This window comes from Trachinotus anak, unplaced genomic scaffold (assembly GCF_046630095.1).
Source record: "Trachinotus anak isolate AG129_WGS33_773 ecotype Australia unplaced genomic scaffold, CSIRO_AGI_Tana_v1 ptg000028l, whole genome shotgun sequence".
Lineage (NCBI taxonomy): Eukaryota > Metazoa > Chordata > Actinopteri > Carangiformes > Carangidae > Trachinotus > Trachinotus anak.
In genome coordinates, this window is record NW_027273879.1 from 515,601 (window position 1) to 541,762 (window position 26,162).

Consider the following 26,162-nt stretch of genomic DNA (forward strand, 5'->3'; position numbering starts at 1 on the left):
CAAACCTATTAGAAATTAGACCTATAATGATATATATGTCTAGTCCATACAAATATTGATGTTTATATTTGTATGCTTATATTGTAGACATATGTTATGTAAATATTAATATGTAAATAAATCCATCCCAAAGCCTGTCAGTATGTTATTATACACTGTAGGGTCCAAACTCTGAGAAGATAAACATGTCTAAAATTAATAAGAAAAACATATATAAGCATAGAGATTTTTTAACTTTTAAATTAAACATTAAAAATTATATAATAATTTTAATATATGTACATACACACATTTTACTATGGGTATTTCATATATGTTATAAACCTATATATTCATATATCCAGAGGATGTATACATATATTATGATAATATTTCTCATTATAGGTGACATATATGGCAACTTCATCTACATATATCATATGTAAGATTTCTGTAAGGGTAAACACAACAGGACGTCAGTTATTGTCAGAGCGGCTGCTTGTCAATACAATCAACAGTGTCAGTGACACAACTCATTAGAACTTTAAACTTTAAAACCCTTAGTGTCCAATTGCTTCAGTCTGTATCATGACTCTGTCAAACCTGAACACACAGACATTAAACACATATTTTGTGCAGTTGTGAGGTCAGTTGGACGCTTTGCCAAATTCTCAGAAATGAGAGATGCTCATGGTAGAAAAATTACCGTTCAATAAACATGACAACTGCACATATTGTGCAGGAATGTGTGATAAAGCTGCACACTTTAGAGTGGCCTTCACACCTGTGCAGTAATCCTGCCGTGTAATCAGCATCTTGATCTGCCACCTGTCAGGAGGATGATGATCCTGACAAAGGAGAAATGCTCACTGACACTGATTTAAACACATTTGTGAAAACATTTGAGAGGAGGAACCTTTTCTGAGCTGACAAAAACAAGAGTGTTGCTTTTTTTTTTTTTTATAGTTTTATCAAACAAACAGGAGGAAACTGTGTTTGATGTGTATTAATAGTTTTTGGAAAAAGTGGAGCTCAGATCAGATCAGAAAAACACAGAATATATCCAGACTTAAGTCCTTTAACTATCCTCGAGTGTCAGTCGGCTCTGATGCCTCCTGAATACTGAACAGCTGTTTGAGTAAAAGATGCAGAGATTAACATTTAAATGAAGTTATTATAAAAAAAGGATAAACCTGATGCTTCTGTGTGAATTTTGAACCTTTTATAATGAGGTAGAAAATATTACATGAGCTTATTTGCAGACAATCAATGCTGATTTAAGGTTGACTGACACTTGTGTTGTTCTGCTCTGTCACATTAAAACAAACAGCCGTCTACAAACCAGCACGACCCCAACACGTCACCTACATGTCGTCACTCGGTTCCTAAAACAGTACCATGCTTTGGCAACGCAGTTGAAAAATCAACTGAAAGCAGCACCATGAATGGCCTTGGTGTTTCTGTCAGGAAAACATTTGTGTAAGCGGCAGCACCCCTCCCTTAGGAAACACGTTGAGCACATTACGGCATTGCCCAGGAACTGCACCTGGCGAACTCTGCAGACAGCCACCCTGTAGTCAGCTCCAGCCGGCTCCAGCCGACAGGAACTTTGCTGACTTTTATTTTCTTTTGCAGCTGCAGTGGGATTTCTCATAAGATGTCGTGATGTATTTTGGATCAGTGAGGCCTGTGTAAAGACGCAGAGACAGAGTCATAGTTTAGGTACTGTTTTATTGTCCTTTTGTCTTTGGGTCCCTCAGGTTTCCTTGTCTGCTGCAGTTATTAACAAGGCTCCTGTTGAGCAAAGTCAGTTGGACAACACACAAAATAAAAGGCAACAGATTTGTTGTTTCTTTAAACCTTTAAGGACATTTGGGGAAATGTGCTTTTTCACTTGTTTGGCTGAGCGTTAAATAAGAGGATTGATACCACTCTCATGTCTGCACTCCAAATACGAAGCTTAAGCCAGCAGGTGATTAGCTTAGCTTGTCTTAGCATCATTTGAAAAATGGGTTAAGGCTATTAAAGAGTTGGCAAAAGCATCACTTATGAACATCTTATATCTCTAAGTCATACAAAAACCCAGTTGCTTTAGCTTTAAAGACAACTGATTTTTATACCATTTGACAAAGCAACACTTGCTGTTTCAAGTTTTTATGCTAAGCTAAGCTAACCTGCTGGAGACCATGGCCTTATATTTGAGTCAGATATGAGACTGAAATCAATCTGCACCTCTAAACACATGTTACATCTTGTTTTTGATCCACACACAAACTGAAATGTGTTGTATGGGCTGTTACCAGCTGTAACTATTTCTCAGCTGTTAAAGTCATTGTAACCCTCCTGCCCCCAAAATGTCAACAAACAAATCCTTAACAATGTTTGCAAATGGTTTACAATAACTGAAACTGACAGAGGTTGAAAGGAACGCTGCAGCGGACTCTTCAGGTCTGTGTTTACTTCACAGCTGTTGCTCTGTGAAACCACAGCGTTATTTCCCACATTTTATCGATGGCTAATTGATACAGAGAGTTATTTTTGTGAGTCTGTCCAGCGGTTCTTCAGTGATAAGTGTAGCAGGACTCTGATTGTTCACTGGCTTGTCAAAGGTGGAGCCAAGTCAAGCTAACCCAACACCAGGCCCGATGGATGACCTAAACCAGGGTCTGGGCCAGCTGGGACTGTGTGCAGTGAGCTTACACTCGATCAATGTGCACCGTTCACTCTCTGATACCCTTACATGGAAGAAGCCCTCAGTGCCTCCGTGCAGGAATAATTGGTATTTTGAATGTATTGTATTTCTGTCTCATTCAGCAGGCTAGTGCAGGTTGGCTGCAGGCCTGCCGAGTCTGCCCGGCGAGCCCAGAGACAGGTCGGCCAGTTCAGAGCTGAGTCCTGCAGAGCTGAGATAGCAATCAGGAAAACCACGCTCCCTCAGGGCCTGGCCTCGTCCCATCCATGACTTCAGCACGCCGTACGTTACTCCGTGATTCGTTCACAAAGTGTTCCCTACGTAAAACCCCACACGTTAAGTGTTACCTGTTATCCAGGAGTGGGTTGAATCATCAGTGTCTGACTGCTCAGAATGAGCGAAAGCAGTGTTGTGCAATGTTGGCACCTGATTTTATTGTGCAGTTTTGATTGTTTTATTGTTCTGACAAAATTGTATTTTAAAAAAATAAAGGCATTTTAGTCAAGTTTGGTCAGTGACCTCGTTTTGGTTAGTGTTTGTGTGTCTTTAATTAGAGACGCTGACTCTCTCTCCTTTATTTACTGCAATACTGTCGACGGTCAGGGCTCAGCCTGAGACAAGCAGCTGAAACATCAGACCATGCTGTTCACGGTCGACTTTAGACCCTGTACTCATTCCAACTAGAAACCTACCAACGTTAATGTCACATCCTCAGCCCCTGATAATGCGATGTTAGCTGACTGAACGTGTGTGCTGACCTGCCTGTTTTCATGGTTTGTTCCAGCTGTTTTGTTGCTGCTTCTTTTCAAGCGTGCAGTGGGATTCCAGGTGCACATAGTGAATGAATGAATGTGTTTTTCTTTTTCTTTCCAAGACTCGACTTAACGTTGGCTCGTGTAACAGGTCAAACAGCTAAATCAACTTCCGAAAAAGTTTTGGGCACCACAGCTGTTTTACCAGTCACAAGCCATGATTCCACTGGTAAGACACTGGTAATGTTCATCTGTCCATGTTTCACATTAGTGTTATATTAATGTTTTTAACCTTTCATGACAGTTGGGATGCTTTTCATCATATATTTTTAGTTTCAAAAGTTTTTATGTAGTCTGTCTTGTTTCCTGTGATGGTAAAAAAGAATATTCAAAGAATATTTTTCATCATATGACATAATCAAATATAATCTTTGAGCAAAACCAGTGTTTAAACCAAAAATTTCCATAGACTGCGCTAGCTAGAGGGCGCTAGCTATCGCAACCTGCTGTATAGCACCGCTAGTAAAGAGGAGGAGAAGCATGAAGCAGGAAAGTCTGTAGAAATATCTGATTTAAATTTTGGTTGAAGGCAAAGGTTTTATTATTTAGTGCTGACTTCTGGATAACAGGTAAAATGATACATTTTTTCTATTTTTCCTCCAAGGCTCCGTAGGTAACACAGTGTGACTGATTTGTGGAGTTACATTCAGGGTGGTGAGGTCACTAGCCCTGGCTCTGCTCATTCACCATAAGAAACTACAGTATTTGTATAAAAAATAGCAGTTTATCAAGGCGCTAGATAGATAAGAGAGTGTCGATGTAGACTAAGAGCTGCTTTGCTGTGTGCTTGTTGAAGCTAAGTCATGCTCTGAAATTGAAGCCAAACAGAGATACAGCCACAAAGGTCTACTTCACTGTAAAACTGAGCTTGTAGAGTAACAACGCCAGGCATTTTCTATTGCTGGATAGGGCAAACTATTGTTTGCCTTGTTTTCTTTTCTAGGCATCTTCTATTTGTTCAGTGCAAAAGTCATGTGTTCTTTTTTTTTTTTTTTTTAGGACTGTGAATTTTTGTATTTTTACAACTGTTATATGTTTTATGTAAACCAAAGAGACTCGGGTAGTTTGGCCAGAAAGACAAAAAATAATGTAAATATTTCTACAGTATATCAAAAAATAGTCATTAACAGAAATACATTTCTAGATAATCACATTCTACATACTTAGAAAACATAAACAATGCTAACAGTTGGATGTTCGTATTCATTTTAGTGATTAGACTGATGTTTGGTCCAACACATCTGTATAAAAACCTAAAATACTGGACGGTATGATGAAGTACAAAGTACCAGTCATAGCACCTTGTTAAGAATGGACAGCAGAGATCAGTTTGGTTGTGCTAGGCTCGCATCCCTATCTGACAGGAATCAGAGGATCTAAGTGATTTTTCTTTTCATCTGTTTTCAGCTGTTTCATGGCTTTGTCGTTGTTCCTGGTCTTGAACAAAACAAGATAAGTGCCCAAAGTATCAGTCCAACCACGAGACATTTTGCTGTGAAACTGATCAGTTCAAATGTGTCGTTCCTTATTACATGACATGCCTAGTCCATTCTTGAATGACAGTATGGCTGTAGCTGTGATAACCTCCAACCCTACCCCACGACAACCCACCCACCCCTCTCAAAGGCATTGATTAAATAATATGAACCTTAAATATGTGTAAACTATCCCTTGTAGAGTATCAGGTCCCAGATTACAAAGCAACAACATGACTCTGTCGTAAGGTTTCCATGAAATAAAGCATCACAGTTTGAATGTGTTTGTTCATACCTCCAAAATCTGTCTCTTTTTCACTCCACTAGTGTGTTCACTAGTGCATGTGTGTATGTGAGTGCATGCTTGTGTGTGTTTGTACGTGTTTGCAGGTTGTTTGTTTGTGTGTCTGTATTTCAGTTGTTGCCCTTGAAGCAGTACACTCCGTACAGCTTGTGCTTTTTGTCGGGGAAGCCGCTGAACCTCACAGCAGCTTCTGTGGGGCTGCAGCGCCGGCGGGGGTGGGAGATGGGATAACGGACGCTGCCATCGGCCAACCAGCCAGCGTCACAGCGGTCATAGCCCAGCAGCTTCCAGGCGGCATACATCTGGCCGACCTTGGCGATCTGAGCACCATCTTTTTGACAAGCCCTGACTGCCTCATCATAGGTCAACTTGGAAGGGTGGATCAGGTAGTAGAATCGACCTGGGAGGATGGAAAGAAAAGCAAATAAAAACATGAACATGAGCCACAAAGCCAGAGTTAATTAGTACATCAATGATCTCCCGTCTATGTATGTAGATGTAGAAATCCTCACATACGCAGACGACACTGTCATATACACTCAGAAGAGAGATGCTGAACAAGTGGCTGAATATATTTGACTAATAATCAAACATTTATGTAAATGGGAAAGTAAAAATGGAAAAGGTTCATCCTTTTGGGGCATGAATGTGCTCAATAAATTTTATGGAAACGTCATTGTTAGGTTTTGCCTAACAACATTTTGCCATGTGGAAATCTTGATTTGTTGATGGCGTCACAGCAAAGGGCAAGGGCTTAAACCAAAAGTAGGTTTAATTCATGGAGAATTTAAATCTGGTCAACGGACATTTGACTTCAAAGTGGAGCCATGGGTGAAAGTTCAGAGTATCTAAAACTAACAGGGTTCATTCATGGAAGCATGAATAAGCTCAATAAATGTAATGAAATCTGGCCACTAGAATCAGATATTCTTTGTGAACACACACACACACACACACACACACACACACACACACACACAGGTACAGGCTTGTCTTTCACCTTTGTAGTGGGAGGTGAAGCAGAAGACATCGAAGTGGTTCTTGTCCTTGTCTCTCAGGCCGTAGTTGCGAATCCCTGGCACTGTGTTCTTGCCTCCGCAGGGTTCTCTGGGGGTGGTGATGGGATACTGCACTGTGCCGTCATTCAGCCAGCCAGCGTTACACCAGTCCATCCCTCCTCGCCATGCATCATACAGCTGGTCGAAGGATGCCACGATGGCGTCCTGGTCATGACATGCTCGCTCAGCGTCGTAGAAGTTGAGGTTGTAGCGACCGAGACGGGGGAAGTACGGGAAAACAATACCTACATGGAGAGGTGGGAAAAAGCCATGTGATAGATGAGCTGCAGTGAGAAGACAACCCTGGGATCCATCCTGTGGGTTTTGCATTCGATCCTGTTATTGAACCTCATGATGTCTCGCAGTGTAACCACAGCTGTTTCTCTGTCAGCCTGGTGCCAGTGTTTTCGGCTTCAGGCAGTAACGGCTGATGTCTCCGGCTACTCTCAAGCATAATGAAGCTGCTCTGACAATCATGTACACTATGCTTACAGAACACTCTCGCTCCTGACATTCCCCCAGGCTGTCTCTGCTCATGGGGCTAAATTTAGTCTGACTGCAGCCTGTTACATTACAACGACATTTTATTTTTAGACACTTTATGAAATGGCCACATCCTCATTCTTTCCAGACTTTGTTCACCCAGATATTATACCTTCAAGGTCAAGAGACACCACCGTCGTTCCATCTTCCAGCCCATCAATAACTTCACATTTATATCTCCCATAATCCTCCAGGGTGATTTCTGTGATGACCAGAGAGGCATCCATAGGAGAGGAGCCTTGTAGGTGGACACGTCCATGGAAACGGCCATAACTCCTCTTGTGATAATCCATGGCGACAAAAACATCCACCTAGAGCAAGATGAAGAGCATGAGTTTATGATGCCAAGATGCTATGAAATTAAACTTTCACTCTACCTACATCTGACTAAAGATTGTGGAAACAGTCCTGAACATAACCCACATAAAATGGGTAAATAGTTCTCTGTTAAAGCCTAAATTCAGGCTGGTAAAAGCCAGAAACAGCACGATGACTCGTTCTAACTGTAAAAAGAGTTCAGGTTATTAGTCAGCAGCTAAGAAAAGCAAGAGCAGCGTAAGTCAGTTTTGTCACATGTATATACACAAGGTTTTTTTCCAGTGCATCACAACATTTCTTGGCAACGTTACCACGGTGAAGACCCTGGGGTCGCCCTCTGTGGTGGTTTGTGTCTGCTGAAACACCAGCTCTCCACATTTCCATTAATTTATGATCATTACTGCAGATTTTAAGCTCGTCATATGAGTAGTATAAAGAGGGTGTTTCAGTGGTTGTAGGTGTCCAGTGTTGGGCATTGGTTGGCAGTTGAATTAGCTGAAATGGTTACCTAGTAAACCTTGAGGAAGTTACACAAACAAAACAGAAACAAAGAGTGTTGGTTGTTGGAGAATTTGAGTGTCCAGGTGGTAAAGTCAGAGTTTAGTAGAAATCTGTGGAGGCTGGTTCCTGGTTTGAAGCATAGAGGGTGGTGACCTTCAGAGTTACCTTAAGAACACTCAGCCTTGTTCGCATGGGGACTTGTTGGTTTGTTATTTAATTTAACTATCAATCAGCAGCACAACTTGAAACTGCAAACCTTGCTTATACTGCACATTTGCATTACTGCCCAGTCAGCAGGAAAATGCTTTCTAACAGTAAATGAAGACCCATTTATCCTCACTGTAAAACAAGTCAAAACTTCACGCTTTCACTACTGGAACTATGATGGGCTGTGCTGATGGATACAGGTACAGTTTGAGAGTAATCCACAAGAAAACTAGTGTTTCTTTAATTTAATGACATGTCGATGTACAGGGATGCTACACAACCTTTAATGAAGAAAACATTAAAGGTCCCATATTTTAACTTCTCCAGTGTTTTATCTGAAGTGTTGATCTCCATCAGAAGATATATTTGTCGTTTTAAGAACCAAAAACCATCTCAGCATAGTTTTGCATCTCCTCTCTCAGGCTTCTCTCTGGAGCTCTAGGAACAACAGGCCAGTCAGCCAATCAGAAGAGGGGATCTGAGGGTATGCTTTGTTGTGACATCACAAAGTTCCAGAAGTCCTGACGGCTGGTTTTAAGGCTCAGTTTCTGAATACAGGCTGTGTGCATTTGTCTGTGGACTGAGGCTTTGATACTTTCACAGTATTAATATAGAACCTAGACCTGCTTTATAATCACAAACACATGGACATCAACCTTTAGACGGGACGGAGCTTTAACAACACATACAACAATCTATAATTAATAAGATGAAAAAATAATAACCTCTTTCAGGTAGTCCGAGGTCAGTTTGGTCCATTTAATCCTCATCTTGCGATTGGGGGCCAGTGATTGGTCCCTCTGGATCTTGCATGGTAAAGTGGCATTTCCTCCCCGCCGCGACACGACCTTTGATTGTTCCGACACCACTGAGAGCCGAGGGCCATTTTCTGCAACACAGAAGCACAATTAGAAACTCAAGATAAGTAAACACAATAAACAATGTGCAGATCGACAACCACTGGACCTGCGAGTGTGAATGTTTAAAGGAATAGTGCAGAATTTAGCTGAGATAAGGGGACTGATCTCCATCTCATGTCTGTGTGTTAAGTACAGAGCTGGAATCAGCATGTGGTTAGCATAGCCTAGCATAAAGGTGGTCAAAAGTAACACTATTTCAAATAAAATATCAATCGAGGTTATCAGATCCATCAACAATTATCACAATATTTTTCACTTCACATACATTTAATCTCTTCCATTTTTATCACTGAAGCTTTGTGACTTCCAGCGACAGTTTGTCAGATACTGATCATCACAGATTTTGGTTTCTGCAGCTGTACAGAAATGAAATGAACTTCACTAAGAAAACTGCACCAGTCACTGCAGCAACTGCTCAACAAGAAACAGTTCCTGCACATAACTCTCCCTAAAACCACATATTGTCATATTTACTTAGACATAATTTAGATGAAAGGGACACAACATGATAATTAGAGCTTTAAAGGTGAGTGTCCCAAAATGTTGAACTAACATCTGTGGGTCTTAGCACCATTGTCTCATGAGCTGGGGTCTGTTCTGCTCTGCTGCTCAAAAACAGATCAATGGATGTAATCTCCACCAACAGCTGAGTAATGTCCTGCTGCCTGACGACCTGCTGATAAACAGCTGTGTGTTTAAGGAGGATGAACCGGTTACAGGAGTATAAATTATATTTGCAGGTGATTCTCCAGGGTTTTCAGATCAGCTGCTTCCTCTCGCTCTGACATCACAGCGTTTCACTGTCTGCTGTGTAAGCAGGTGTGAGTCTGTCAGGTCAACCGAGCAAACAGCTCATGACTCATTGATCCTGTGTTGTGTAGTGTGGGTCGGTAGAGTGTGTGTTTCCCAGGATCTGCTTCTTCAGCTCCTGATTCTTCATCATCATCATCATCATCATCATCATCAAGTCTGCAGCTTCAACTGAAACTGATCTGCTCTTATTCCTCTCATATTCCTATTGTTCTCTCAACTGGAAGTCAGATAGTTAGTCAGCTAACTAGTTGGTTAACTGGTTAGTAGCTAACTGGTATTTAGTTGGTAAATAACTAGTTATTAGTTAGGTTTTAATTATTAGTTGATTAGCCTAGTTTTTAGTCAGATAGTTGGTTAGTTTGGTTAACTGGTTATTAGTTAGTTGTTTGTTTGTTTTTTAGTAGTTTTTTTGTAATTTTTCATTGGTTTTTATTTAGTTTGGTGTTAAAGTTTCATCAGTTACTAGTTAGATATTAGTTTTAATTTTGTTTTATAGTTAACTTTTCTATTTATGTATTTATTTCAAAAAACATTGAGTTTCTGTTTTGATCAAGTCCAGGGAAAAACATTCGACACTAAACGAATCTCTGATGATAAATCCAGATTCAGATGACATATATGTATAGTTCTATTCTTCTGTTTTCTTCTCAGCATTTAGTGGTAAAATGTCCCCTCTGAACTGGGAACATACGTAACATGATTCTCTGGACTTTGTTCCTATTTAATGATCCTAAATGTTTTGTCTTGTTCCATATGTGATAAAGACGTAAAGTGTTTTTCTTACGTTATTTGAAATCTTGACGTGTGCAGTTTTCATCTGTAGGTGGTGATAGGCTAATGAAGCAGATAACTGTATCTGACTGAGCTAATAATCCCGCACATAGCAGCCTTATCACGAGCCACAGCAGCACAACTCACTGATAAACCGAGGAAACAAATGACACTGCAGAGTGAGTGTCAGGGACGCAACACAGAGGAGGACGCTGGACGAGGTCTCTGTCCAGTGACAGCGTCTCCGTCCTGAGGAGACACTGAAGATCCACTCACCTGTCACGTAGATGGTTCTGGAGTGCTCCAGTTCAGGGTACAGGGAGTCTAGGTCGTTGTCTGCTGCACTCAGTGAAATCAAAACACAGATGAGCACAGGAATCATCTTCACTCACCAAACTGAGGGTCTGATCACTGCAGAGACACACAGAGAGGGTGGGGGGCGAGGGGGGGTTACAGCACAGTACGTACAGTAGTTCAGTTCAGAGCAGTGTTTGTATCTGCAGTGCTGTTCTCCCCCCCCGACAGCTCTGTAGTTACTGTGGGAGAGCGAGCAGCCTGCATCCTGCACACACACGACAAACCTCGTCCTCACTACAAAGTTGTCGAACAGTCTCACAAAACAAAACCATCACATAGAAATGTCCTTGATGCACAAACCTGATGTCCCATGAGAAGCGACACACAACAGAGGACTACACATGAGCACAACACACTCTGAATAGACACATGAATGCAAACACACAACAGGAGTGTGTACACTGTACATACTGTGCAGTAAATATTCTCTGTCATCCAGCTGTGCGAGGAAGCAGCATGTCCTGGTGACAGACAGTCCACAACTTCAGAGGGAGACTGTGCCACAATGCAGCGTCACCCCCACACCTCAGGCTTCACACACACACACACACACACACACATACACACACACACTGCAGCCCATCCTCTACACACTCATCAGAAACAGAACGGGATTCACCATCGTGTTTCCACTTCAGGGTTGTGTTGTATGGAAGTTCAGGGCTGCAAATAAATTGTTTAATCAGATTGAAATTTCTGTTTGCAGGATGTTCGTAAAAAGATTTAAATCAAAACTCAACGATCAAACTTTCATTTTCATGCTTTTAGATTCAAATAAGTTCTTGCAGATTCATTACAAATAGAAGATTTTTCTGAATAATATCACAAATGTCATATGTGATGCTGTCAGTGTAACTGTTGGGGTCTGAGAGAACTCTGCCATGATGAAAATGACCATTTCATTTGAACCAAAAATGACCTAAAAGAGATGAAGATGAAAGGTAATTTTCTTTAATTACAATGAAACTTTTTTGAATGTGACATCTAAATGTCTGATATAAAGGCAGCTTTTCAATTAAATGTAAACACTTTCAGAATAAGGTGTTGGTAGGAGAGAACTCAGAGAACTCTGAACTGAGCTGCTGCATGTGCTGGTGGATTGGAATTAATTATCTTTTTTCAGAAGAGAAAAAACAAACATGGATTTTTAAATTCACGTCGAACACTGTGCATTCTGATATTGGCAGCCCTGCACTTCCATAGTGTGTCTGTGTGTTTCTTTTGAGGCTTGTGTGTGAGTTCGGGGACTGTATGTGTGTGAGGGGGAAGTCATTTGGATTGATCCCTTCCTCCCTCCCTCCTCCAGCCCTTATCTTCATTCACTCCATCCCAAATTGCTGATGCGCTGGCCCCCTCTGCCAGACGCAGCTCCTGCAGTCAGCAGAATAACTCTGCAGCACACACACACACACACACACACACACTGTTCCAGTTACACACACATCACTTATTACCCCTCCCTGCTTGAAAATAGTGATTACGTATACCGGGACGGGACGGGACAGGCGGCTGCAGCGATAAGTGGGGGGGACGTGGAGAGATGTGAAATGTCCTTTTTAAAAAGGAGAAAAACTTTGAGTCAGACTGTTCTCTGCAGGACACGTGGGGAGCAGGTGATGTGTGAAATGAGAATAGAGGAGAGGAGATGGAGGGAGGTGAAGACACTGAGATACAGCAAGAAAAAAAAAAAGCTACAGCAGAGAGGGAGGGGGGTGGAGGAGGCTGAGAGGACTGCAGCAGCAGAAATGATGCAGGGGAATGAAGTTTAAAGCTCCATTAGCAGTTGTTAACTGGAGACACACTCAAGTGTTTATTTAGAACCTGCACATGGATTATCATCAGTGTGTGTGTGTGTGTGTGTGTGTGTGTGTGTGTGTGTGTGTGTGTGTGTGTCTGTGTGTGTGTGTCTGTGTGTGTGTTCTGGAAAAGGCCTCACCCCAGCACACAGCAGTTTGTAAATGTGTCATCCAGCATTCCTCAGCCTCCATCTGTGTGGAGGGTAAACAAGGCCAAGTCTTTATGGGCCAGGTGTGTGTGTGTGTGTGTGTGTGTGTGTGTGTGTGTGTGTGTGTGTGTGTGTGTGTGTGTGTGTCTGTGTGTGTGTGTGTGTGTGTGTGTGTGTGTGTGTGTGTGAGAGAGAGTATGTCACCTGTTTGTCCTCAAACAGCACGTCGATGGTTCAGCTGTGAGGATATAAGTCAGTGTTGGAGTCAGCAGGGTAACGTGAGGCTCTGAGAAGAAGAGGATTTAATTCTCAGTGACTTCAGTGGTTTTTGGTCCAGAGACTGAGTTCAGGTCCCAGAGTTTTGATTCCAGCAATTAGAGTTGTCAAGTTGTCATGCCAGTTTATTTCCAGGTTAGGGAGTTTCAGACAGATTAGAGTGTGGTGGAGGAAGTGCTCCGATCCTTTGATTAGGTAAAAGTATCAACACCACAATGTAAAAATGCTCCATGCTGCATAAAAATCCTGCACTCAAAATCTTACTAAATTCAAAGAACAGAAGTACAAGTAAAAGTGGTCCAGTGGTTCCCAACCTAGGGGTCAGGCCCCTCCAAAGGGTCACTACATACATCTGAGTGGTCATGAGATGATTGATGGGAAAGGAAAGAAGAGAAAAACAAACATCTGATTAACAGATCTGATTTCAGGAAGCTGACCTGTAACAAACGAGCCCACAGGTCGTCTGTCAGCAGGTTACTATGACCCACAGTTAGGTTCTGTTGCTAGGCAACATCTAGTGGTCGTAGTAATGATGACAGGAGCAAAGGGAGAAGTGCGGTGACGTAGTTTACAGAGCGACAAAGTCCACGTCAGGAGGAGGTTGGGGTGGATGGATGAATATGACGCAGGAGAGCGGTGTTCGATTCCCATGTGACAGGAGCAGTTTATGTTGTTTCTATCATCCATGACTGTTCGTTGTTGTTATTGTAACCATGACAACAAAGATCATCTAATGTTGAGGAAGAACTTATTTTAACCCAAATCACCATCTTTTCCTAAACCTAACCAAGACGTGACCGTTACTATAGTAACCATGGCAACAAAGGTCCGGTGCGCCCGCCACCGTAGACACTGCAATAGGTCGTATCAGAGGGTTGATGGTTGGTTTTCATTCTTTTTATTTTTCTCTAATCTTAAATACTGGATAATTGATGATGTTTTTTTTGTGGAACTGTACCAACTCCGATATCTATAAATAAAACTGGATAATGTTTAGAATCATATTGATGTCATATCAGAAAAATCATAACTTTTATTTTTACTTTCCTTAAACAAATATTATCAAATCAAATCACTAAAATCCAGAAAATAACACTTGATTTAAGAGTTAATTATCAAATGTGCCTAATGATGTGTTTTAAAAACTTGTTCTAAAAATATAATTTTAATCATATTACTACTCCAATACTCAGACTCTTCAACAGCTTGAATGAAAATTGCAAACATCCAATCGCTGTACTGTCTGACATTTACTTCAATAAAATGAAACAACAGGAAAAGCAGGAAAAGTCTGTCTGTGGGACGAGATCTGATAAAGATGGAGATGTTTTGCAGTTGGAGCTGAAGTGATCGATTGTCCTACAGAGAACAGCAGAGCCCCTCCCAGTCCCTGATTATTAGGAGTCAGACGCCAAGTGAGTGATTGGATCTGCGAGCCGGCCAACACAAACACATGTACTCACACACATCAGTACTGCAGTTTGTCTACACACATGTTGTGTGTGTGTGATTCTGGCATCTGACAGTGTAAACAGAGCTGGAGGAGAAGAAATACTGCAGCTCTGTTACTGAGGCAAACTTGACTCTTACTTGTTTCACCAAAATCATTTGGTGAGTACCTGCTGGTTGTTTTTAGTCACTTTAGCGAAGGCTCAGATCCTCTCTTCTGATTGGCTGACTGACCTGTTGTTACTAGAGCTCCAGAGAGAAGCCTGAGAGAGGAGATGTAAAACTACACTGAGATGGTTTTTGGTTCTTAAAACCACAAATATATCTTCTGATGGAGATCAACACTCAGATAAAACACTGGAGAAGTTAAAACATGGAGCTTTAAACCTAAAATATCATTACTTCTAATATTACATCAAGATTTTTTTGTGCATGTGTCATAGTGCTGCCATATCAGAGTAACCATGAATACGCTCATATTCACACATGGTGATACAGCCACTTCCTGTCTGCTGTGTAAGGTTGAAATTTGGACAAAGCTCAAACACATCATGTCATTTTCTGGCAGAAAACGAACATAACGAATGTATGAATATGATTTCACAACAACCACGAGAGTCAAACCAAACAACTCTACTTCCACACTGAGGTAAAATAAACTGGACGGGCAGCCATTGGCTTCAGTGGGTTTCTAACACTTTCATACTGCTCAATAAATCACTCCTTCAGGGTCCACACTTATGTTAACATGTAAATGCTTGAGTTTGGGTGTCAGTGTGTGTAGGTGTCAATGTATATAAGGCATTTTAAGAGCTGGATCTCCAGGATTTTAGCAAACTTTCAACATCCCATGTTTACAGGAGAGCAAACCTCTCCAGTCAAACCTCAGAACAGAAGTGGAGCTGGCACAAACACGCTCAGTTTCCAGTCCTTGTTTGGTTTTGCTCTTTTATTTAGTCTAGAGTTCCTGTTAACACCAGAGAAGCAGTTCTGCACAGTAAAGTGGTCCATTACAGCCACGTTTACATGACCTTAAAGCTCCTCTCCAAACCATAAACACTTGGAGCAGGTTCAGACGTCTAACGGCCCAATTACCTCCTGCAACATAACTGTCCACGTTACGACCAGTCACAGGGGCCACGCCACTCAGTTCACATGACAAGTCAATTCACATGACACGTTTGGGGCTTTGTGTTTGAAAAATGTGGCTAGGAGGGTCTGAGATAGTAAAAAAATCTATCAAGATGCATTCTGGGAAATGTAGGATTGAGTGTTTTTAAGGCTTGACTAATACTAAGGCAAAAATCAGGATGTGTCGACCTCTGCTGCTTCAGTTCTGATGACCACCAGCTTTATGGAGCAGCAACCCTGTACCACTGCTTCACCCCTGGTTCCCCTCCAGACAAGCCGGGTTCCTCCATGCAGGTCCTGCTGATTTGACCATCACAAATCATCTTGAGATAACAAGTGTTTGTAATATGACTCATTATCCTGCAGGTATTTCTTTTAACACACCTGCTCTGCTGGTTTCGAGATCCACTGGACCTGTGTCCCAGTCAGCTTCTTTTTTGCCTCAGCTGAGAACATAACCTAGAGAGTCTGCTCTGAGCGCTGCTGTTGCCATGAGTTTTTCTGTCAGCCTGAATGCGTCATTGCCCTCTGACCTGTTTAACTGAGAGCTTATTTTCACCCTCAGAGCTCATGGACGTGTTACTGTAAGAGAGCAGGATATGATGCAGGAAATCTACCTCACTGAAGCTAAAAAATTACAGCTGAAAATTACATCCATATGAAGTAATCCTGCTCCTCACAATTTATGTCTAATGGCAACATTCAGGGTCAGTGCAGGAAGAAGAAAGTAGAGATCACGTCACAAATCTGCAACATTTATGAACTGCAACCACAATCTTTACTTCAACGAGTGTTTCAGGGCCAGACTCCTTGTTTCCCCTGTCTTTATGCTGAGCTAAGCTAAGTGAAGCTAAGGAGCTGCTCGCAGTAGTTTCCACCCTGTTTGTTAATAGAACATTAAAGTTTAATCCTACATTTTCACTTCAAGATAAATAAATTCAGTAATCTATTCTAATACATTTAACGGTACAAGTGTCTTCTTTAATTTAAGCCACTGATCATGATTCTGTGGAGTAAACATGAGAAGTTATTAAGCTTTAAATAGAGGTTTGTAAAATGTGTCTCACCTCTGAGCACAGCCAGCATCACTGACAGGTGTCTGTTGCACCTGAAACCACGGCCACAGTGATGTCACAGTGCACTGACACACCCTGCAGTACACTTCTACATCACTGCAGCCAGGTGAGACGTTAAACCACTGGAGGTCAGCAAAGACAGAAAAACACTGTTACTGAGAAGAATCTGGGTTTGACAGAACTGTCCAGTTTGTACATTCCTGTCCGGTGATAAAACACATTCATAAAAACATCTGTCATGAGTGTATTTGAACGCACCACAAGCTCTCTCTAGTACCTGTTTCTGAAACGCTAAAACCACCACATCTGTCCGTAATCAAACGAAACAGTCACTGACTCATGCTTCAGTCTCTGCAGGACGAGACCAACCAGAGCAGCTTGTTTAACTCACTCAGAGAAATAACAAAGCGAGGATTCAAGTGCAGTCTCCAGAAAGCAGCAGAGATTTCACAAACATTTCCCAGCACACTCTGAGGTTACAGTCGGGACATTTCTCTGGTTAATTCTCACATTCTGTTCGGGACAATAAAGCCTTCACTCAGTTCTGGACCATTTCATCACACACGCACCAACTCTTCTCTCATTTCATCTCTCAGAGAAAATCCATTTGCTTCTTTTCTGCTTCACCTTTGACCTCTAGATCACCTGCAACAAATCCTGATGTGAAGCAGGATGTTCTGGTTTGTCACTTCTGATAAAATCCACTGTTGCTCATTCTGCATGTTTCTGTGCTCCTGTTGTTTTTGAGTTTGTGAATGAGGCTCTATCATTATTTTAAATTAACTGTAGCACATAATGGAACAGTGCACTATGGGAAATGTATGAAAACTACTGACCAGGATTCAGAGAGCTTCATTTTTTTTCTTAAAGGACACGTCAGCACATTTGTTAGTGTCCTGCCATTAAAACTGAACCAGGACACTGGAAGCTTCGCTACACATTAAGCCCCATTTATACTTCAAGTGTTTGATGTCTGGATAAACTCCAGATGAAATCTTTTCACTTTAATTTATATTTAGCATCTTACAACCAGAAAAAAGCAGCAAAAGATTCATGAGTCAAAACTATGACAGAATAAATCAACAAATCATTCTGCTAGTTCAGCAACTTTTTCTTTAACTTCTAGTCAGTTGGACAAAAAGGGAATAAAACTTTATTTATTTTATTCTACTTATCTTTCACTAGTTTATTTTTTTCAACTATTTATACTTCATAATTAAATCACTGGGTTTAGTTTATTTCAGCTTTTGTATTGGATAAATAGACAAATGGATTCTGTGAGGGATTCACAGCAACATGCAGATTTAATAAAATGATATTAAACACCTGATAATTTAGCTTTTAAAAATGACTTTAAAGTAATAAATGCACTTTTCTCTTTTAATTAACTGTAACTAACTGTTAAGATGCCATTACGTTAGGTGAAGAGCACATTATGACTTGTTTAGGACTCAACCAGTCTCCAACCTGAACGTACAGGTCGCTCTCTACCCTCTGATACGTGTCCTTGGACTTGTTGCTCCTGACTCTGGACCAGACTCACAGAGTAGATTCACTTCACGTTGTCCCTCCTCTGATAAACCGCTTATTAGTTTGCAACTGTGAAAACAGACAGTTACTTCAGGAGCTTCACACTGGTCCTTTCCCTGAGACCTCGGGTTCTTTGGTTCCTAGACACACTGCTGACATTCCTGCTCTGAGGCTGTTGTTGACAGATTCTTATGATGAAGCTGCAGAGGCGACGAGGGCCACTTGACCCCCACAAAGCCTCCTTCAGAGGGAGAGGGAAATGAGGCGTGAAACACCAAAAGCCTTAAAGTTTGATGACGACCTGAGGACACATCAGAGGAAAGATGTGGAACATACACAACAACCACGACACTGAGAACCACCAGAGTCAAACTGATGGAAAGTAACTAAGTACATTTACTCAAGTACTATCCTTAAGTATGACTTGTGTTGCATGTGTAAGGGTGTGTGTGTGTGTGTGTGTGTGTGTGTGTGTGTGTGTGTGTGTGTGTGCGCGTGTGTGTGTGTGTGACTCCATAAATCTTTTACTGGGTGAAACTTTAGAATCCAGGTGGAGAAAACATCCACAGTCTTTACGACACAGAGGTACAAACATTGTTCTGCTCTTAACATTTGCTGAACCAGTTTGTCCTCATCTCTTCAGTCTTCTGTGTCTTATAAAAAATATGATTATGATTTGAAAACACTTGTGATAAAGCATAAACCTCATCTCTGTGTCACGTGTCCAGGTTCGTTTTTTAGGTGTTGAATGGGCTGGTAGCCGCTCTGATTGGTCGATGGCTGCCATTCACCATCTGTAGCCGTGTTTCCAGCCCCCGGCCTCAGGGGGGTGGTAATAATCCCGACAACAAAATCCAACATGCAGCACAAAGGTGAGATTATTTTTACACCTTTAAACCTTCATCATCCCTCACTGGCTTTAATCTGGGTGATGCATCAGTTTAACTTGACTGCTGGAGAATAAAAACCCAGGAGGGCCTCTCAGAGTTTACGTCTATGATATTAGGGGCCACAGCGTCTCCTGGGGCCGAGCAGCCGGTGAGATAAACGTATGGATTCCATTAAACACGTGTCTCTCACTGACGCTGACGCTGATTTATGCTGAAAAAGACAGAAACACGATGTCAGGATGGGTATTATGTTTCTGTCTCAGTTACGTCAGAGAGGGGACGTCTGAAGCAACAACTCCCAGACGCGGACAGACAATGGGCCCCTGGGCTCAGACGTGCAAAAGGCCCCCGCCCCTCATACACACAATGGGAAAGTGGTCTCAGACTTTTGGACCCCACAGTAAGAGCGAGACCCTCAGACTGAAAGAGACACAAGTCATTTTGCCTCATTGTGGTCATTTAGTTCCTCTGTTTAATTGTTTTGTGTTTCTTTGTGTCTTTGTAGCTGATTTGCATTTTATTTTTTGTCTCTCTGAAATCATTAGATTGACTTTCAGACATGAAATGTGAGCAGTCACACAAAACAACCACAAACAGCCATAAAACCACCACAAAGAGACATGAAACAACCACAAATGACGCGGCTGCACGGTTTGTGGTTCTTTTCAGTCTCTGCAGTGTGGGGGTGATGGGTCCTTTAACATGTCTGTGTGTTCGGGTTCAGGTGCTGTTAGATGATCTGACAAGTCGTTTGTAGGGTGGATGTGGATTCTGTGTTTGACAACACATTACACAATTACAGATAAAAACACCAAACTGTGAGAACACAACGTCCCCAGATGAGGCAGCTCTGGTTGGACAGACTCTTTCATGTGCTGCTATCTGCCTGATGCCTTTCAGATTAAGAGCTCTGGAGAAGATCTGAGGTCGCCCAGCTGACACTGATACTCCTGTTAAACAGATAAGAGCTCACCCCCAGTGTCACTGCACAGATTCAACCCATCGACACCTCTGTTCTTATGAAACAAGCCCAAAAAGTCTCATTAAATTCTGCCTGTGAGCACACAAGTTAAAAACAGCAGAAATAAAGGAGAAACTCTGTCATTCTTTAAATAAAGCCGCCTTTTAATAAACATGGAAACTTCCTCCCTCCAACCAAACACAGGCTTCATTTTTGGGGTTATACTACGATCTAGTGTGTGTCGCGGCATTTCCTCCCCTCACAAAGCTTTTCCATGGCGAGCTGCTCTGGGGCTGATGGGAAATGATGCAGGAAAGATGCTAAATTCAGCATCTCTGCACCTGGCCGGGAACACCCTGCTGTAACAGGTCTCAGCAGCGGTGACACAACCTGCTGTGGAAAAGTAGACTGACATCGTCACCACGCCAGCTCCGACGTTTGTTAAGAGCTCGCATGTGTTTGCATGTGGGTGGGGTACAGAGTGGGGGTATCAACTTTATGCACACGGCCTCATAAATAGCTCAATAAGTTTCCTCACCGAACAGCACATGCATTTTCCTCAGTGGTTAAGGTGGCGGGTTCAAACCAGTCCACTGGTATTTTTACGTCAGCGTCACACCACCTCGGCTGCTACAAAGAGTCCTCAGTGTGGAGCACAGTGGGTCTGTGATGGCAGGTTTGGTGGCCAGTGCAGCAGCAGGAGTGGGAATGAGCTGTAAGGGCTCTAATGTCCAATCAGGACCCTCCATATGAATTCCTAAGAAACACTTCGGGTGTAGCAACATCCGGTTCCACCATGAAAAGACCAAAACCCACTAAAATGTTTCATCTGTGCATCTGAAGTCTGATATATAACTGACCTGTAGGACGTACTGTCCTGGCTTCATGTGCATGTGAGCGGCTGGTTGTCGGTTTTGGACAGTCACAGCCTGACTGTCACATGCTACTTCCACATCAGGACCCACTCTGGCACATAAACTGAAAATCCTCAGGGTGTCAGCCAGCACTGGAGGGTAACAGCCGGAATCTGCCCAGATGTGGACCAAGCACCAGACAATATCCAACGGACCTCGGTTCTCGCTTATCTTTGATTTCTCAGTCAGCACACAGGCACCAGGCATCCCATCCAGGATATATGACCCTTCACCCTCCTCCCACCCCTCACCTCTCTGCCCACCCCACCCCACTCTTCCCCACTGTGAGGACGTAATTTACGACGCTTTCTCTCACCGCTGTCTCTTTTAACTGCCTGCCTTGACCCTGAGGAGAACCATACAGTTAAAAGTTAATCTGGTTCTTCATCCCAGCATGGCTCTGTTTTTAAAGGAGGAGACGTCTGTGTACGCAGGGTTGTATCCTCGCATTACACCCCCTCACCGGGTGTCAGAGGTGAAAGCCAAAGGTTAAAGTTCAGCACCGGTCACGGCCAAATAATGCGTATGATATAAAACAGGTTAATACCTCAAGTTTTAAGGTTACATCTCATTTCCTCTCCTTCATGGGTTCCTTGTTTTCTAAACAGTGTAAAATGAGGATTGAACTCATTCAAGATGTTTTTACTTTCACTTCAGGGAGTTGATGAGATACCTGAAAATTGTCTGTGTTATTTTACCAGTGAACCAAAATCCTAAATGGAAGAGTTCAAGACTTTAAGAAAGGCACTTATTTGTTTTAACGAGAAGATCAGCACCACTAAGTAAAGGAAGTGATCATGGGTAAAAAAGATGGAGTCTGGAAGCAATTAGCTTAGCTTAGCATAAAGACTGGAAACAGATGGAACAGCTAGCCAAGCTACACAGCTGGTGACGCAAAACAGAAATGCGCAGGATGCAGCCCCTGAGCTGGGACACAGCCTTTCAGGAGTCTGCAGCCATGCTAGCATCTCTGCAAGGCTGCACGTAGCATGCTAACAGCTCACAATCACAACGCTAACATGCTGATGTTTAGCACTTATAATGTCCACAGGCTCAGTTTATAGCAGGTTAGCATGCTAACACATCCAATGACAGTGCTAATTAGCTAATGTTAGCATGCTATTATGCCAAACTAAAAAGGTAAACATGGCAGATAGTACACCTGCCAAACATCAGCCTGTTAGCTTTGCTGTTCCTGCAGCAGGTTTTTGTGATTGGCAGCTTCTGCTGCGGCGGCTGATGAATTCGTGGCTCATGAATTTCATTTGTTTAAGCAGCGGATTAAGTCTGTCAACATTTTCACCCTGAACAAATGTTTTTGCTTCATTTATATTTCTGCTAAACAGGGGAAAGTTCAGAAAAGGTGTCCACAAGAGGGTGTTTGCTACACAAATAGTAGTGAAAACACACACACACACACTCACACACACACACACACACACACACACACACACTCACACACACACACATACACAGACTATTTAGAGGAGTCCTACCTTTAAAGCTGCAGCCAGTCGATGGCAAACACATTACACAACACGACATAAACGTCTATTCATGATGCAAATACAGCGACTTCTGCTTAATTAACATCTAAACCCACATATGTTGTTTCCTCATCAGCACCGATTTAAACAAATTGAAGGTGACTGTGCGTGTGTGTGTGTGTGTGTGCGTCTGCGTGTGTGTGTCTGCGTGTGTGTGTGTGTCTGCGTGTGTGCAGAGAATCAACCCCCATTTTCATTTAGTTTGGTGGGGGGTGGGGGGTTGACATGGGCCACTGCAGGCCACAGTCTATAGTGTGCATGTGTGTGTGTGTGTGTAGTGGGTGGGTGGGTGCAGGGGTAATGGGTGGGGGTCAGGGTGGAGCCGCCAAGTCTAAGCCAGCACACAGAGAGGGGTTGTTGGGCTGAGAGTCGCTCACAGCCTCTAAATCACTCAGGCTGCGCTGCACAATATGGTCGACCACAAGTATGGAAACTCTCACAAACACGATCGTCTGTGCTGACAGACGACGAGTGGACGAGCGAGTGAGGAGAGAAAATGACGTAGAGCCAATTTCACGCTGCAGTTATCTGTGTTCTGATGGACGTTGATTCCCTGGCAACAGGCCAATACGTCAATCAGTCAAATGAAGAAACATCAATGTAAATGATTAAAATATTCACTGTAGAAGATTTGGTTGTTCATACAGAATCAAACTCTGAATGGTTTTAATCAAAGAGCCTAAGTGAGGAGAACCTACATTTGGTAACTGCCTGGGGCCCCAAAACTTAAAGGGGCCCTGGTAACTACAGATACAGATGCCTAGAATATAATATACAAATGCAAAATTATATTATATACAAACTAACATTCGTACCCAAACTTTTCCTTCTTGTACTGAATAAAGATGAAGAGAGTGAGTAGAAGTGGTGATGGAAAAATAAGAGTTTAAGTTAAAGGCCCCCTGTGGAGTTTACATCTACATTCAGTGTTTCTCCCCACGACACATGGGATTAACAGACATGATGAGTTTCCTCACAAAACCTCATCAAACCTTTGTGAGATATTTGCAAAGCTGATTTTTAAATCATTTACAATTTTTTAAAAAGTAATGACAATAAAATATATTGAGTTGCAACTGACAATCATCTTCATTATCATTAATCTACAGATTATTTTTTCCCTAAATCAACCAATCGTTCTGTTTCTAAAATGTCACAGAAAAATTCCCATCACAGTTTCAGGGTGAAGTAATCAAACGTCTCGTTCTGTCCAACAACACTTCAAAAAACAAAAATATTCAACGAGTAAAAACAGTGAATCCTTAACTGGCAGAAACTATTAACTGTTGATCAAAATATCTGCTGTTGTTATGAACGGTCACTTCCAGGTTTGTACCGTAGACATGATGCTACTTTTACGTCGCAGCAACACAAGGTGGAGCCAACTGTTAACTGATGCATGCTTTATAAATCAATTCCATCATGTTTTGTAGGTAAAACTACAGCTGTCAGAAAACTGTACTGCAGTAAAAGTGCAGTATGTCTCTCTGACATGTAGTAGAATATAGTATGAGGGAGTAAAATGTAAAGTTCAAGTACCTCAGAATTATACTTAGTGCACCCGCTGCCATCAACCTCCTCAAAATCAACAACGTTTGTTCATCACATCCTCAATCAGTGAAAAGGTGAGAATAAGGTAAAAGGGAGGCCCCCAGGTCTGGGCCCCCAGTCTGACATGGTGGTGCAGATCTTCAGACGTGTGGATGTTTGGCTCATTGTGCATCAGGATCAACTAATGTCAGCTCAGTGAGTCCAGGTCTGACTGACCAGACCAGATCTAAACCCACTACACACAGATTACATCAGTAATGTCAGAGACATAAGAATTGACTTCCATAGAAATCCATGATGGTGACCTTCTATAAGTTAAAAAAAAAATCAGAAAATAGTTGTTTTTTTTAATTAGTCACAAATTAAATAGATTTAACTACAGACTAAGATAAATGGTGAAGCTGCTTTGTTTGTCTTTGTCTTACTCTTCTGCTTAATCTTTGACTATTGTACCTAAGTATTAAGATTATGTTATAATAACTGCTGCTGTGATGTTTTCATTTGTAGCAGTTTATTATTTTACTTTTTAAAATATATTTTAATGACTCTATTAACTGTCTTCTCTTCTCTTTTCTGTTTGTGGAGCAGCTTGAGCTGCAGGTTGATTATGATTTATTATTCTCAGACTGTTGGAGCCCAGTGTGTGAGTTATTCCAATAACTTCAGGATTAAATCATATGACACTGGTTTGGTGGGTAAACTACACGTCTTTCAGCCGTAATGTCCCTGGTTTGACTCCGACCACTTATCTGTGTTACATGCCTCATGTCTGTATCTCAGCTGTGATCATCCAATAAAGACAAAGTGTCCAAAAACCCTCAGTAAATATGTCCATCACTTCACCAAGAAACACAGAGAGAAAATCAGCAGAGGTCTGTGTCTAACGCAGTTTTCCTCCCTGTAGACACATGGCCATCAGGACCTTACCTCGCTGTGTGCGCTGCTGCGGTGACGGTCTGAGCCTCCGGACCTCGGGACGCGGACTGAGGCGCGCAACGGTTACGCGCGTCAAGGTAAGACGCAAACAGCTGCCGCTCCTCCCCGTGTTCCTGGGGGGGCTCAGAGGAGTCTGCGCTCTCGCCCAAGACGCACGCAGGTGAAGTGTTACGCAAGAGTGCGGGAAACTCCGGTGAGTTCCGCAGGTTCCACCTCCAGATGGACAGAGGAGACTCAGCACAATCCCGTCGCATCAGCGCAGGGTCCAGGGATCTGAAGCGGGTCGCGGGGTTTGGGTTGTTGACACATCTCCGCAGAAGCATCACACCCTCTTCAGGCAAAGGCTCAAACAAAGGAGGTACCCAGCCCCTGTTGCTCAACATGTAATGACAGAGCTGATTCAGAGAGCTGCCCCCCCCCCCCCGCTTTCCAGGGCCTCTCAGCTCTGGAAAGCACCATGTACAGTAAATCTGCTCCAGTTGAATCTTTACTTTCACTTTGTACCTGTCTCAGTCCAGGCTTATGTTTAAGGTGTGTTTTGATACAATCAATACCATCCATCCATTATCTATACCACTAATCCAGGGGGGCGGAGTGGGGGCTGGAGCCAGTCCCAGCTGACATCGGCCAAGGGTGGGGTACACCCTGGACAGGACACCAGTCTATCACAGGGCTGATAAACAACCAGTCACACCCACGGGCACTCTCTGGGAGGAACACACGCCGACATGGGGAGCACATGCAAACTCCACACAGAAAGGCCCCCGGGGTTCGAACCCGGAACCTTCTCGCTGTGAGGCGACGGGGCTGCCAGATATTTTTATTGTTTGGATTTCTTTGAAATTGTGTCAGATTAAGGGAAATTCTGCAACACATTAAATAAGATTCTCAAGAAAGAACAAATTAATTAATGATGAATTTTGAATCCTTTCAGATGAGGACGACATAATTAACCGACCAGTTGAGCTCTAAAGTTTAAAACATCAAAAACCACGTGAAGAACATGAACATGTACTCATGCGAGGAAGGTTCCAGCCTCCTCATCATCGCTCCACACACATCAGATGTTTTCCTCTCTTCACTGGAGGAGACGAGTGGACGGACACGCTCCTGCGGCTGCTGCTGAAGGTAACTTCCTGTTGCTTTCACCTGTAAGCTGCTCTGTCTCTCTTGTCTCTAAGAATCTGAGAGCCGAATGGGACGCGG

General features: G+C 42.5%; 1 protein-coding gene across 1 annotated transcript; it reads right to left on the reverse strand.

Annotated features, from left to right (window-relative positions):
• Positions 1-1,690: 1,690 nt before the first annotated feature.
• On the reverse strand, positions 1,691-25,256 carry LOC139611369 (hyaluronan and proteoglycan link protein 1-like). The gene is made up of 6 exons (XM_071466014.1): positions 24,948-25,256; positions 10,670-10,804; positions 8,615-8,778; positions 6,976-7,174; positions 6,263-6,565; positions 1,691-5,662 (listed from the first exon to the last, which is right to left on the reverse strand). Exons 2-6 carry the CDS (start codon positions 10,773-10,775, stop codon positions 5,373-5,375), a joined length of 1,062 nt encoding a protein of 353 aa, XP_071322115.1. The 5' UTR covers positions 10,776-10,804; positions 24,948-25,256; the 3' UTR covers positions 1,691-5,372.
• Between the last annotated feature and the right edge of the window lie 906 nt (positions 25,257-26,162).